General features: G+C 40.7%; 1 protein-coding gene across 2 annotated transcripts; it reads right to left on the bottom strand.

Moving 5' to 3' along the window:
- Positions 1-694: 694 nt before the first annotated feature.
- On the bottom strand, positions 695-11,058 carry LOC115223622 (tRNA-uridine aminocarboxypropyltransferase 1). 2 transcript variants are annotated; one of them, XM_029794286.2, is made up of 5 exons: positions 10,885-11,058; positions 6,832-7,015; positions 5,109-5,246; positions 3,682-4,009; positions 695-1,069 (listed from the first exon to the last, which is right to left on the bottom strand). In XM_029794286.2, the coding sequence occupies exons 2-5, from the start codon at positions 6,994-6,996 to the stop codon at positions 792-794; spliced, it is 909 nt and encodes a 302-aa protein (XP_029650146.1). In that variant the 5' UTR covers positions 6,997-7,015; positions 10,885-11,058; the 3' UTR covers positions 695-791. The 2 variants fall into 2 exon arrangements, with proteins under 2 accessions (XP_029650146.1, XP_036368357.1); XM_036512464.1 differs by having other exon boundaries at positions 11,014-11,058.
- Between the last annotated feature and the right edge of the window lie 1,596 nt (positions 11,059-12,654).

Here is a 12,654-nt window from a genome sequence, read left to right as displayed (position 1 = left end):
TTTCCTTCTTGGGACACAAAACTCCACTTGTGAAGACCCATTGAGGCAAGTGAAAATCAAAATCAAAATCAAAATCAAACCAAATCAAATCAGATATCAGAAAGCTGAACCAAAGTCGAAGTCGATCAATATCAATGGAAATTACAGCTGTGATACCAGTGCCGGTGACAAGTAAGAGAACCATCCAATCGTGGCCGTTGCCAGCGCCGCCCCGACTGTCCACCGTACCAGTGGCACGTAAAAGCACCATCCGTTCGTGGTCGTTGCCAGCATCGCCTGGCCCCCGTCCCGGTGGCACATAGCACCATCCGTTCGTGGCCGTTGCCAGCCTCGCCTGGCCCCGATGCCGGTGGCACGATCGTAAAAAGCACCATCCGATCGTGGCCGTTGCCAGCCTCGCCTGGCCCCCGTGTCAGTGGCACGTAAAAAGCACCATCCGTCCGTGGCCGTTTGCCAGCTCCATCTGGCACCTGTGCGGGTGGCATGTAAAAAGCACCCACTACACTCACGGAGAGGTTGGCGTTAGGAAGGGCATCCAGCTATAGAAACACTGCCAGATCAGACTGGGCCTGATGCAGCCTTCTGGCTTCACAGTCCCCAGTTGAACCGCATGGAAAGCGGACGCTAAATGATGATGATGATGATATATATAGATACATACACATGAATGTGTGAAATGAAAACCAAAACGGAATTTGAATATGTTTATAAAAAAATATATTTCCATATAAATGATTGCAAAGGGATATTTAATTAAAAGTTAATAAAAATGTATATCAATTAATTCTACACTATGATTGTGTTTCTTCAGATTCTTTTTTGTCTTTTTGTTTATAAGCAAGGAGATGGTGTCCTCCATCGTACATACACCGTATCTTTTGATACATAAAGCAAAAGAAAAAGAGGAGGTTGTCATATTCTCCGTGGTACTCGTCACTGATAAAATACGTATGGTAGTCCCGTAGAAAATAGTAGATTGCTTCAACAGTACTCAAATAGGTGTTTGGTTTGTCCCGCTGGTGGCGCCAGAATTTGGTGTGCCTGGTCTTCATCTCCACACAACGAATTCCTAGTAAGAGAAGAAAGAGAAACAAGATATATATATATATATATATATATATGTGTGTGTGTGTATGTACATATGTTTCAAGCTCTGAAGAAGCAACAGGGTGATACTGAAGTACTCAAATGTGGGTGCACTGCATCTTACAGCAGAAACAGCTAAAAGCTATTGAAGTTCATATCATAATTGTTCATTCCTTTTATCATCTCAGTTTATTATATATACAAATATATATATATATATTTCTATAAGTGAATGAATTATCCTATGTTTATCATCAGCATGGAAAATGCGTTGAACCGATACCAGGGTAGCAAATTCGCGTCAGAAACACGGTTGAAGCGACCTGTCCAAGGGTAGAAACTCCGGGTTCATTTGCAGAAATTTGTGTGTTATATACGAATAAATGAAAGAATGGAGTCGAACGAAGATGTTAACAAAATTCCTTTACTCTCGACATATGTTTTGAAGACAACATGGTATATGATGCAATTTTCTTTCCTGATGAGAAGATTGCATCATACACCCTTTATTCCTTTCAAATGAAACCATGTGGTCTTCGAAACATATGTCGAGAAAAAGGAATTTTGTTAACATCTTCGTTCGACTCCATTCTTTCATTTATTCATATATATATATATATATATATATATATATATATATATTATATATATATATATATATATATATATATATATATGTATATATATGTATATATATATATATATATATGTATAATGCATGTTATTGGGTTGTCCAGAAAGTTCGTGCCGATTTTTAAAGGAAAGAAAAGGGTCAATAAATACTTGCCATTACATTTTAAATCAACCAAATATGAACCATTTTGTTGCACAATGCGTCTCCATCTTTCCTTTAACTTGAAAACACCCTCTTCCCAGAATTGAGATGGTTTCATCACAAATAATTCATAAAGGTATCTTTTTATGCCATTCAAGGAATTGAAATTTTTACCATTAAGACTATTCTGCAGAGACCTGAATAAGTGGGAATCCGAAGGAGCAATATCTGGTGAATATGGAGGGTGGGGTAACACATCCCAGCCGAGCTGCAGTAATTTTTATCTGGTTCCCAAAGCATCAAGTGCCAAAAATGAACTTTCTTATCTTTCACTTTAAAGGGTGACAGAATTAACACAGGTTACAGGAACATAAACCTTCTTCTGTGAAAATGTAGCTTAGTCAAATCCTATTTTATGGACTCAACCATGTTCTAAAATAAGTCGAAAGGTAAGCTACTATAAATCGGCACAAACTTTCAGGACAACCCAATATTAAATCCTGTGGAAAAGTTGAAAAATTAATCAATCAAGAAATAAAAAAATATAAAAATAAAAAAATATACAAAATAATATTAATACTAATAATAATAATATACACAATAAGAAAATTATGGATATAAAAGTAGCAAAACACCGCTAGATTACCTCGTGTAAGGCAGTAAACATTTTTATGAAGAAAATATTAACTTGTAATGGCATGCTTGCCTCACTTGCCCCCAGTGAGCCTCTACCCAGCCCAGAGAGAACGAAGACATGCACCAGAAACCAAACGAGCAACTGTCATTTATTAATGAGCACATGGCACATTTTATACGCATGTGCCCCTCAAGGTCACACATAGCATCAGGCGCACCACCTGGAAAGCCCTTGCATACCACTGGTTGGGAATCACTGGTCTACAGGATCAGGGCCAACCAATAAAAACAATGACGAATTCCTCTATGTGGTCGTTTGTTCTGCTAGAACTAGCAGTCAAGTTTCCCTCAAAACACAACCTACTGTCTAAAGTAAAGAAAGTGGGGCACTGGATAAGGTAATTTTACATATTCTGAAAAAAGAAAATATAGAGACATGATGGTCAAGGCTGGAATGCTTTTGATTGTAGGCTTGCTCAAAGTTGATCTGAGGCTTAATAACAATATCAGGAGTATCAATAACAATGACAGCATCAACAACAACAATAACTTAATGGCATCTGTGTGGGAGAAGACCCGACAAGACAAGTGAGACCATAACCCGTGGCCTTTACCAGGGTTGAAGCCAGCCCACTTATGCGTACCTTTCCTTCTTTGGACACAAAACTCTGCTTGCAAAGACCTGTTGAGGCAAATGAAATAGAAATCAAACCAAATTCGATGAATGGCACGCGTGCCAATGGAGCGCTGACAGCTCCATCTGGGTAGGATCACTGCAAGAGCAGCTGACTGGCTTCCAAAAGCACCATTCGAGCGTGATCGTGACCAGCGTCGCCTTACTGGTACTTGTGCCAGTGGCACGTGGACAAAACATTTGAGCAAGGTCGTTGCCAGTGCCGCTGGACTGACTCCTGTGCAGGTGGCACATAAAAAACACCATTTGAGCGTGACCATTGCCAGTACCGCCAGACTGGCCCTCGTGCCGGTGGCACATTAAAGCACCCACTACACTCTCAGAGTGGTTGGCATTAGGAAGGGCATCAAGCTGTAGAATCTCAGCCAGATCAGATTGGAGCCTGGTGCAGCCATCTGGTTCGCCAGTCCTCAGTCAAATCGTCCAACCCATGCCAGCATGGAAAGTGGACGTTAAACGAACAATGATGACGATGATGATGATTATTTACCTTTTAGACGATCATCTTTAGAAATTCGGTTGGTTTGGTTCCATGTGCAGTCAATGAAGATTACCCTTTCAAATGGCGCCTTGGACAGTTTAGTGTATTTTCGACATGGAGTTGGAGAACCTGCTGAATCAGATTTCCTCTTTGTAGCTTTTGTAGAATCGTTCAAACCATTTGTAGAATCTTCGTTGTTAACATGGGTATATGGTTTGTCCCCAATTTCATGTTGAGAATCTGAAGAAGTCTGTGGATTGGAGATGCACCCAGCAGCAGCAGCAGCCTTTAACTCTTCAAGTGTGACAGACTGAGGTCCAGGGAAAACCAAAACAACCTAGAAAATACAGAATCAACCAATTTAAGTTTGTAGTGAATTGAACAAGTAAATGACTGACCAAACAACCTACTGTCCATTTGTTCGTCCACCCAACTTTTCCATCCACTAATTAATACATATATGTATTAATTAAAAATGTGTTATGAGTATCTCTCTCTCTCTATTTATATAAAATGAAGTTGTCTGTGTGTGGCAGGTTTGGTAGCCTTCAACTAACACTATCTCCTCCGAGACCCTGCGGCACAAGTTGACCAAAATTGAGAGTATGATAGAAGAGGGCTTGCTCTTCCTTCCGTATAAAAGAAAAAATTCAAATTGGACCTTGTTAACACCAAAAATTATTTACATCAAAAAGGTGCTTTTTTTCTATGAAAATCCTTATTTTTTACGATTTTTTGACTGCTGTGTTGCCATTTTTTGGTGTATTTCAACCAGATAAAAATGTTCACTTAAAGAAAATAACAAGCTACATAATGCAAAATTTTTACTTTTCAAAAATTCCAATTCTAAAGGGCTGAAACAAACCCGAGCAACGCCGGGCGATACGGTTAGATATAGGATAAAATTCTATATAAACCCAACTAACAGTTACAAAAAAATGGAGAAGAGAAAATGTTGAAAGTTTTTATAAATTTTTAATCCACATAATCATTTCGAATGATAATACTGACATGTAAAAAAACATGGAAAAAATTAAATTAATTATGATAATAATTAAATTAAATATAGGTGCAGGAGCGGCTGTGTGGTAAGTAGCTTGCTTACCAACTACCTGTTTCCAGGTTAATTCCCACTGCACGGCACCTTGGGCAAGTGCCTTCTACTGTAGCCTCAGGCCGACCAAAGCCTTGTGAGTGGATTTGGTAGACAGGAAACTGAAAGAAGCCTGTCGTACATATGTATATATATATGTATGTGTGTGTATAAGTTTGTGTGTCTGTGTTTGTCCCCCCAACATCGCTTGACAACTGTCGGTCCGAGGCTATAGTAGAAGAAACTTGCCCAAGATGCCACGCAGTGGGACTGAACCCCGGAACCATGTGGTTGGTAAGCAAGCGACTTACCACACAGCCATCAATTTCTAATTAATACTTACTTTGTCTTTATCGTAATTTGGCACACAAGGATACGTGTAGACACTGACGTTGTCTGGCGCTAAAACAGCAGCATGGCTGGCAGTACTTTTACCAGCACACTCACTAGGATGGCGCAGGATGTCAATGGCAATCGGCAGCTGTTGAAAGAAAGAACAAAGACGATATTAACCCTTTAGCAAATAAACCGACCATATCTGGCCCCAAATTTTCTATTTGTTTTATGTTTAAACTGGCCCGATCTGCCCTTTCACACCTACTTGACAATGTCATAGTAAAAATAGTTAGTTAGTTAGTTAGTTAATTTTTTGGCTCAAAAAGCAAAAATCAAGGCCATGTAGGGGGACATGGAGTTATGTACAGGGAGGGTGTTCATGTAAAGAGTTCAGGCCACTTGAGGTCAAGGGAGACTTTGAACCGAGCGGTCGTCGGCATCTTCACCACCTCGTCTAGCAGCTTATTCCACGGATCCGCAACCCGGACAAGAGAAAGCCCCTCTCCTTCGATTGAGATGAAATCGTCACAGATAGAGCTTTTCGGAATGACCCCGCAGCCGACGCTCTGGAGCAGGAGTGAAGAACAGCTCTTTCGAGAGGTTACACTTTCCGCTTATGATGTTGTGAGCAAGAATGAGATCTCCACGGCGTCGTCGTTTTTCTAGAGAATAAAGGTCGAGCGTCTTCAGCCTTTCTTCATAAGACAAATTCTTGAGACCAAGAACCAATATACAATCCCATCACTGATATCTCGAAGCTACAAGGTAATGCATGATTAATTCAAACCAATGTGAATAAATAAGCATTACATGTGAAGATGCATGGCTCAGTGGTTAGAGCGTCGAGCATACGATCGTGAGGTTGTGAGTTCGAATCCTGGACCGGGCTGCGTGTTGTGTTCTTGAGCAAGACATTTTATTTCATGTTGCTCCAGTTCACTCAGCTGTAGAAATGAGTTGCGACGTCACAGGTGCCAAGCTGTATCGGCCCCTTTGCCTTTCCCTTGGATAACACTGGTAGCGAGGAGAGGGGAGGCCGGTATGCATGGGCGAATGCTGGTCTTCCATGAACAACCTTGCCTGGACTTGTGCCTGGGAGGGTAACTTTCTAGGTGCAATCCCATGGTCAGTCATGACCGAAGGGGGTCTCAATCAACATTTGAAAAAATATTGTGAATGCTAATGGGTTAATGGTTGATAACAGAGAAAGATCTGGTGGATAACACTTCATAAAGTTTGCAGAACCACTGTGGTACCTCCTCACCACTAATTTATCTCTTTCCAGTTTCACTGTCATCCTCACTTTTATAATGTGAGCTAAGCCTCCACCCTTCTGTCTCTGCTGTCCTTACAGCTTTACTACATTCGAAATGTACTTTATTGACTGTAAAATATGTATACATACATGTGTGTTAAGACTGATCCTTCTGGTGGTGTAAAGTACTTATGGTGTTGCCACAACATATAAAAGTACCCCACCCTTATGGCATCACATAAAAGCACCTGTGTGGTACCATTTAAAAGCGCCTATGCAGTACCATGTGGAAAGCACCCAGCACATGCTGTAAGTGGTTGGCATTAGGAAGGGCATCCAGCTGTAGAAACCATGCCAAATCAGACTGGAGTCTGGTGCATCCTGCTGGCTTGCCAGCTCTGGTTACACCAACCCATGCCAGCATGGACAACAGATGTTAACTGAAAGAAAATGTGTAAAGATGTGATTGATTTACCTTGACGACAGGTGTTAAATGTTCAGTTCCTATCACGGGTTTATAACAGGTGTAGCAGAAATATTTCCTTGATTTTCCGCACTTTGGGCACACCCGACGATCATCTGATTCATCCAGGAAGTCATAATTGCTTATCTTCAAATCAGGAAAGGGATTTTCTTCCATTGTATAAAAACAAGTGATGCTGTGTAAGAGTAAAAAAATAATTCTTTTTATTATAAACACAAAACTTGAATTTTTCTTTTTTTTTTGAGGGGAGGGTTTAGTCAATGCTTGTGTTTAGTGAGTACTTATTTTATCAACTGTGAAAAGATGATTAGCAAAGTCGACCTTGGTGGAATATTGATTCGGCCAGCTTGCAGCCTTTCTTTCTACAAAGGCACAAAGGCCTGGAATTTTGGTAGGAAGTGGCTTCTCAATTACATCAAACCCCAGTGTTCAACTGGTACTTATTTTATCGACCCCGCAAGAGGATGAGAAGCAAAGTTGACCTTGACAGAATTTGATCTCAGAAAGTCAAGCACTGGAAGAAATCCCACTAACCATTTTGTCCCATGTGCCAATGATTCTGCCAGCTCACTGCCTTAATAATAATAATACTAATAATAATAATAGACACCGTGCTGGTGGCACGTAAAAAGCACCATCCGATCGTGGCCGTTTGCCAGCCTTGTCTGGCACCTGTGCAGGTGGCACGTAAAAAACACCCACTACACTCACGGAGTGGTTGGCATTAGGAAGGGCATCCAGCTGTAGAAACACTGCCAGATCAGACTGGGCCTGACGCAGCCTTCTGGCTTCCCAGACCCCAGTTGAACCGTCCAACCCATGCTAGCATGGAAAATGGACGTTAAACGATGATGATGATGAATCCTTTCTACCTGAGGCAAAAAGCCTCAGATTTGGTGGGAGGAGACTAGTTGATTACAGTGACCCCAATGTTCAACTGGTACTTATTTCATTGACCCCCAAAAGGATGAAAGGCAAAGATGACCTCAGTTGAATTTGAACTCGGAATGTGAAGCTGTCCCATAACTGAAAGCTTGAAAAGCGTTCTGTTTAAATACATGGCGCAGGAGTGGCTGTGTGGTAAGTAGCTTGCTAACCAACCACATGGTTCCGGGTTCAGTCCCACTGCGTAGCATCTTAGGCAAGTGTCTTCTGCTATAGCCCCGGGCCAACCAATGCCTTGTGAGTGGATTTGGTAGATGGAAACTGAAAGAAGCCTGTCGTATATATATCTATATGTATGTATATGTGTGTGTGTGTTTGTGTGTCTGTGTTTTTGTCCCCCTAGCATTGACAACCGATGCTGGTGTGTTTACGTCCCCGTCACTTAGCGGTTCAGCAAAAGAGACTGATAGAATAAGTACTGGGCTTAGAAAGAATAAATCCCGGGGTCGATTTGCTCGAATAAAGGCGGTGCTCCAGCATGGCCCCAGTCAAATGACTGAAACAAGTAAAAGAATAAGCATTCTAGCGCTGTCAATTGATATTGTTAAGAATGTATCAATGAGTCATTAACCTATATAATTAATAAAAGAGGCATCTGAAAAGTAAACACAATGACACAGATTAGCTGAATCATTCCAGGTTCAAATCCCAATGAGACCAACTTCGTTTTTCACCCGTCTGGAATCGATATAATTGCTTGTGCCCTCCCCGACAAATTTCTGGTTTTGTGCCAAGGTAAAGAAATCAATAACTCTGTTACAGAAATATTGATTTCCTTGTGTAAACCGCATCTTTAACTAAGCATTCTCGGTGTGAATGGAATTAAACTATTGGAAGCACTCCGTCGGTTACGACGATGAGGGTTCCGGTTGATCCGAATCAACGGAACAGCCTGCTCGTGAAATTAACGTGTAAGTGGCTGAGCACTCCACAGACACATGTACCCTTAACGTAGTTCTCGGGGATATTCAGCGTGACACAGAGAGTGACAAGGCCGGCCCTTTGAAATACAGGTACAACAGAAACAGGAAGTAAGAGTGAGAGAAAGTTGTGGTGAAAGAGTACAGCAGGGATCACCACCATCCCCTGCCGGAGCCTCGTAGAGCTTTAGGTGTTTTTGCTAAATAAACACTCACAACGCCCGGTCTGGGAATCGAAACCGCGATCCTATGACCGCGAGTCCGCTGCCCTAACCACTGGGCCATTGCGCCTCCACAATTAAACTATAAACAGTATATAAAGAAGAGGTAAATTGTTCAGTTTAATTAGAGTAAAAAGGTAAATTAAAAATTAAAAGGGGAGATAAGTAGTAAGAGACGCAAGGGAACGAATCGATCTCAGAGGAATCGTGGACTATCATTCAATAAGATAAAGCTGGAAACATTCTTCTGGGGTCGGCGAGGAATTACAGGGGGTCGATGATAGCCAAGGGGGTCGGCGAGGAATTACAGGGGGTCGATGATAGCCAAGGAGTCGGCGAGGAATTACAAGGGATCGATGATAGCCAAGGGGTCGGCGAGAAATTACAGGGGGTCGATGATAGCCAACGGGGTCGGCGAGGAATTACAGGGGGTCGATGATAGCCAAGGGTTCGGCGAGGAATTACAGGGGGTCGATGATAGCCAAGGGGTCGGCGAGGAATTACAGGGGGTCGATGATAGCCAAGGGGTCGGCGAGGAATTACAGGGGGTCGATGATAGCCAAGGGGTCGGCGAGAAATTACAGGGTGTCGATGATAGCCAAGGAGTCGGCGAGGAATTACAAGGGATCGATGATAGCCAAGGGGTCGGCGAGAAATTACAGGGGGTCGATGATAGCCAAGGGGTCGGCGAGGAATTACAGGGGGTCGATGATAGCCAAGGGGTCGGCGAGGAATTACAGGGGGTCGATGATAGCCAAGGGGTCGGCGAGGAATTACAGGGGGTCGATGATAGCCAAGGGGTCGGCGAGGAATTACAGGGGGTCGATGATAGCCAAGTGGGTCGGCATGTAAAAGACCAACTCGCCCAGATGAACTGCTTTGAAATACTTAGCGCTATGCTCATCCCTCACACTGATGCTGTCAATTTTAATTAAAAAATATTCCAGCAATACGATGCGATTTTTCACATTTTCTAACCGTGAAAATATAGTTTTAAATGTAAAAAAAGTGTGTCGTCTTCAATAGAATTTCTTAATTTGTCGTACATGTATATTTTAGCGAACGTTTTAATTGCCAGCATCAGTATCCGGTACGGTAGGGTTTTAAGATATTTTGAATGAGGAGGGTGGTCGATGTTGAAGAAGTGGGTAAAAGGGGGTCGATGGTCGAAAAGTTTGGCGACCCCTGATATACATGTAGGTACTATTTAAGAAGAGTGGTCCCGGTGCGTGCACTCGCGTACTCGCGCTAGCTAGTCGTGACCAGTCGATCCTAGAACGACTACCTAGCAAAGTAAATAAGACACAAAATAAATAATTTTTTGGCGATCCTTCGGTATAGGTACCGTAAGTGGCATTCTTTACATTTCTGAAGATAACAGAAACCCTTTTCTCTCACCCCTAACCCTAACCCCCCATATATATATATATATATATATATAATATATATTATATATATATATAATATATATAAAAACACTTTCTTGAAATGTATCAGGTACTTCCGGTACCTATACCGAAGTTAGGCCAATTTTTTTTTACAGAAAGTAAATAAAACAAAAACACAAAGCAATGATCGACTAGTCACGACTAGCTAGCGCGAGTATGCGAGTGCGCGCACCGGGACCACTTTTCTTAAATAGTACCTATATGTTACTCTGCGATACAAGTACCTATATAATATATATATGTATATATACATATATATATATATATATGTATATATTATATATATATATATATATATATATATATTATATATATATATATATAATATATATATATATTATATATATATATATATATATATATATTATATATATATTAAATATATATAATATATATATAATAATATATATATATATTATATATATATATATGTATATATGTATATATTATATATATATGATGTCGTTGTTTACGTACAAATACAACAATTTTACCTAAATTAATTCTTACCCCCGTGTTTTCCTTTTATTTTTCTCTGGCGTAGATCAATAGGAATATCGATTTCCCAATAATCAACAGATCTTTCTTTAAAATCAGTCCAAAATACGGCAATATTTAAAGACTTAGCAACTTACAAACCTTCAACCATTCATCAACACAGTAAAACACGTGGTCTGCAACTGTGGTAATATTTACCTTAAGAGTACTAACAAACATTTTTGTATACACTCAGCTGAATCACTTTCCTGCTGTTCAAAAACCAAGGCGGTACTACTAGCGAACAGTGGTCCCGGTGCGCGCACTCGCGTACTCGCGCATCCGTGCCAAGCTAGTCATGACTAGTCGATCCTTACTTTGTGTTTTTGTGTTTTATTTTACTTACTTTCTTTTACTCTTTTACTTGTTTCAGTCATTTGACTGCGGCCATGCTGGAGCACCGCCTTTAGTCGAGTAAATCGACCCCGGGACTTATTCTTTGTAAGCCCAGTACTTATTCTATCGGTCTCCTTTTGCCGAACCGCTTGGTGACAGGGTCGTAAACACACCAGCATCGGTTGTCAAGCAATGCTAGGGGGACAAACACAGACACACAAACATATACACACACACTTATATATATATATACATATATGCGAGAGAATTCTTTCAGTTTCCGTCTACCAAATCCACTCACAAGATGCCACGCAGTGGGACTGAACCTGGAACCATGTGGTTGGTAAGCAAGCTACTTACCACACAGCCACTCCTGCGCCTATTACTTCGTTTAAAAAAATTATTTACTTTGTATTTTGTGTTTTAATTAACTTTGTTTACCAAAAATTATTTACTTTGTGTAAAAAAATTATTTATTTTGTGTTTTATTTACTTTGCTAAGTGGTCATTGTAGGATCGACTACTTACGACTAGCTAGCGCGGATGCGCGCACCAGGACCACTGTTCGCTAGTAGTACCAACGAAGGCATATATTTGTTAATGGTGATCCGTATTGCTTACTCTCTTTACTTCTTTCAGTCATTTGACTGCGGCCATGCTGGAGCACCGCCTTTAGCCGAGCAAATCGACCCCAGGACTTGTTCTTTGTAAGCCTAGTACTTATTCTGTCGGTCTTTTTTTTTGCCGAACCGCTAAGTTACGGGGACGTAAACACACCAACATCGGTTGTCAAGCGATGTTGGGGGGGGGGGCAAACACAGACACTTAAACACACACACATATATATCAGTGATCTTTTCGGTTTGAACGGCAGTTTTTTCTGGCGGTGTCATATGAAATTGTCACCCATAATTATGACCCTAGTATCGATCTATTGCATTTCAATCTGTTTTAGGGTTAGGGTTAGGGGTGAGGGGAAGGGTACCTTTTTTTTCTTCAGAAATGTAAATAAACCCAATCTGTTTCTTAAACGAGGGACATATTCATACGACACAGAATGTTTTCACCTCAATAGACGTCATTGATTGGTTGAAATTACAGAAATTGAAGAAAAAAACAACAACAAATATCTTACAAACTATAGAATTTTCTCAATAAAGCCAAGAGAAAATGATGTTTTATAAACACATTCTACCAGTATACGAAGTTTAAAAGTGTTTAGTTACGTGGAAATTAATTTAAAAAACTGCCGGTCAAACCGAATAGATCTCAAAGTTGGCCGTGGCGGAATTTGAACTCAGAACATAAAGACGGACAAAATACTGCTAAGCATTTTGACCAGCATGCTAACAATACTGCCAGCTTGCTGCTTTAATGATGGAGAATAATAATAATAATAATAATAAT

This window comes from Octopus sinensis, linkage group LG23 (genome assembly GCF_006345805.1).
Source record: "Octopus sinensis linkage group LG23, ASM634580v1, whole genome shotgun sequence".
Lineage (NCBI taxonomy): Eukaryota > Metazoa > Mollusca > Cephalopoda > Octopoda > Octopodidae > Octopus > Octopus sinensis.
Note: the sequence above shows the minus strand (reverse complement) of the source record. Positions and strands in the feature narration are given on the sequence as shown.

What these genes read in the sequence shown, in the direction of transcription:
- LOC115223622 (XM_029794286.2), bottom strand. Translation starts at nt 6,996, where the DNA reads ATGGAAGAAAATCCCTTTCCTGATTTGAAGATAAGCAATTATGACTTC. An exon ending in CAAATTACGATAAAGACAAA is followed by an intron (nt 4,010 to 5,108) that starts GTAAGTATTAAT and finishes TGTATTTTCTAG; the next exon opens with GTTGTTTTGGTTTTCCCTGG. An exon ending in TAAAGATGATCGTCTAAAAG is followed by an intron (nt 1,070 to 3,681) that starts GTAAATAATCAT and finishes TTCTCTTACTAG; the next exon opens with GAATTCGTTGTGTGGAGATG.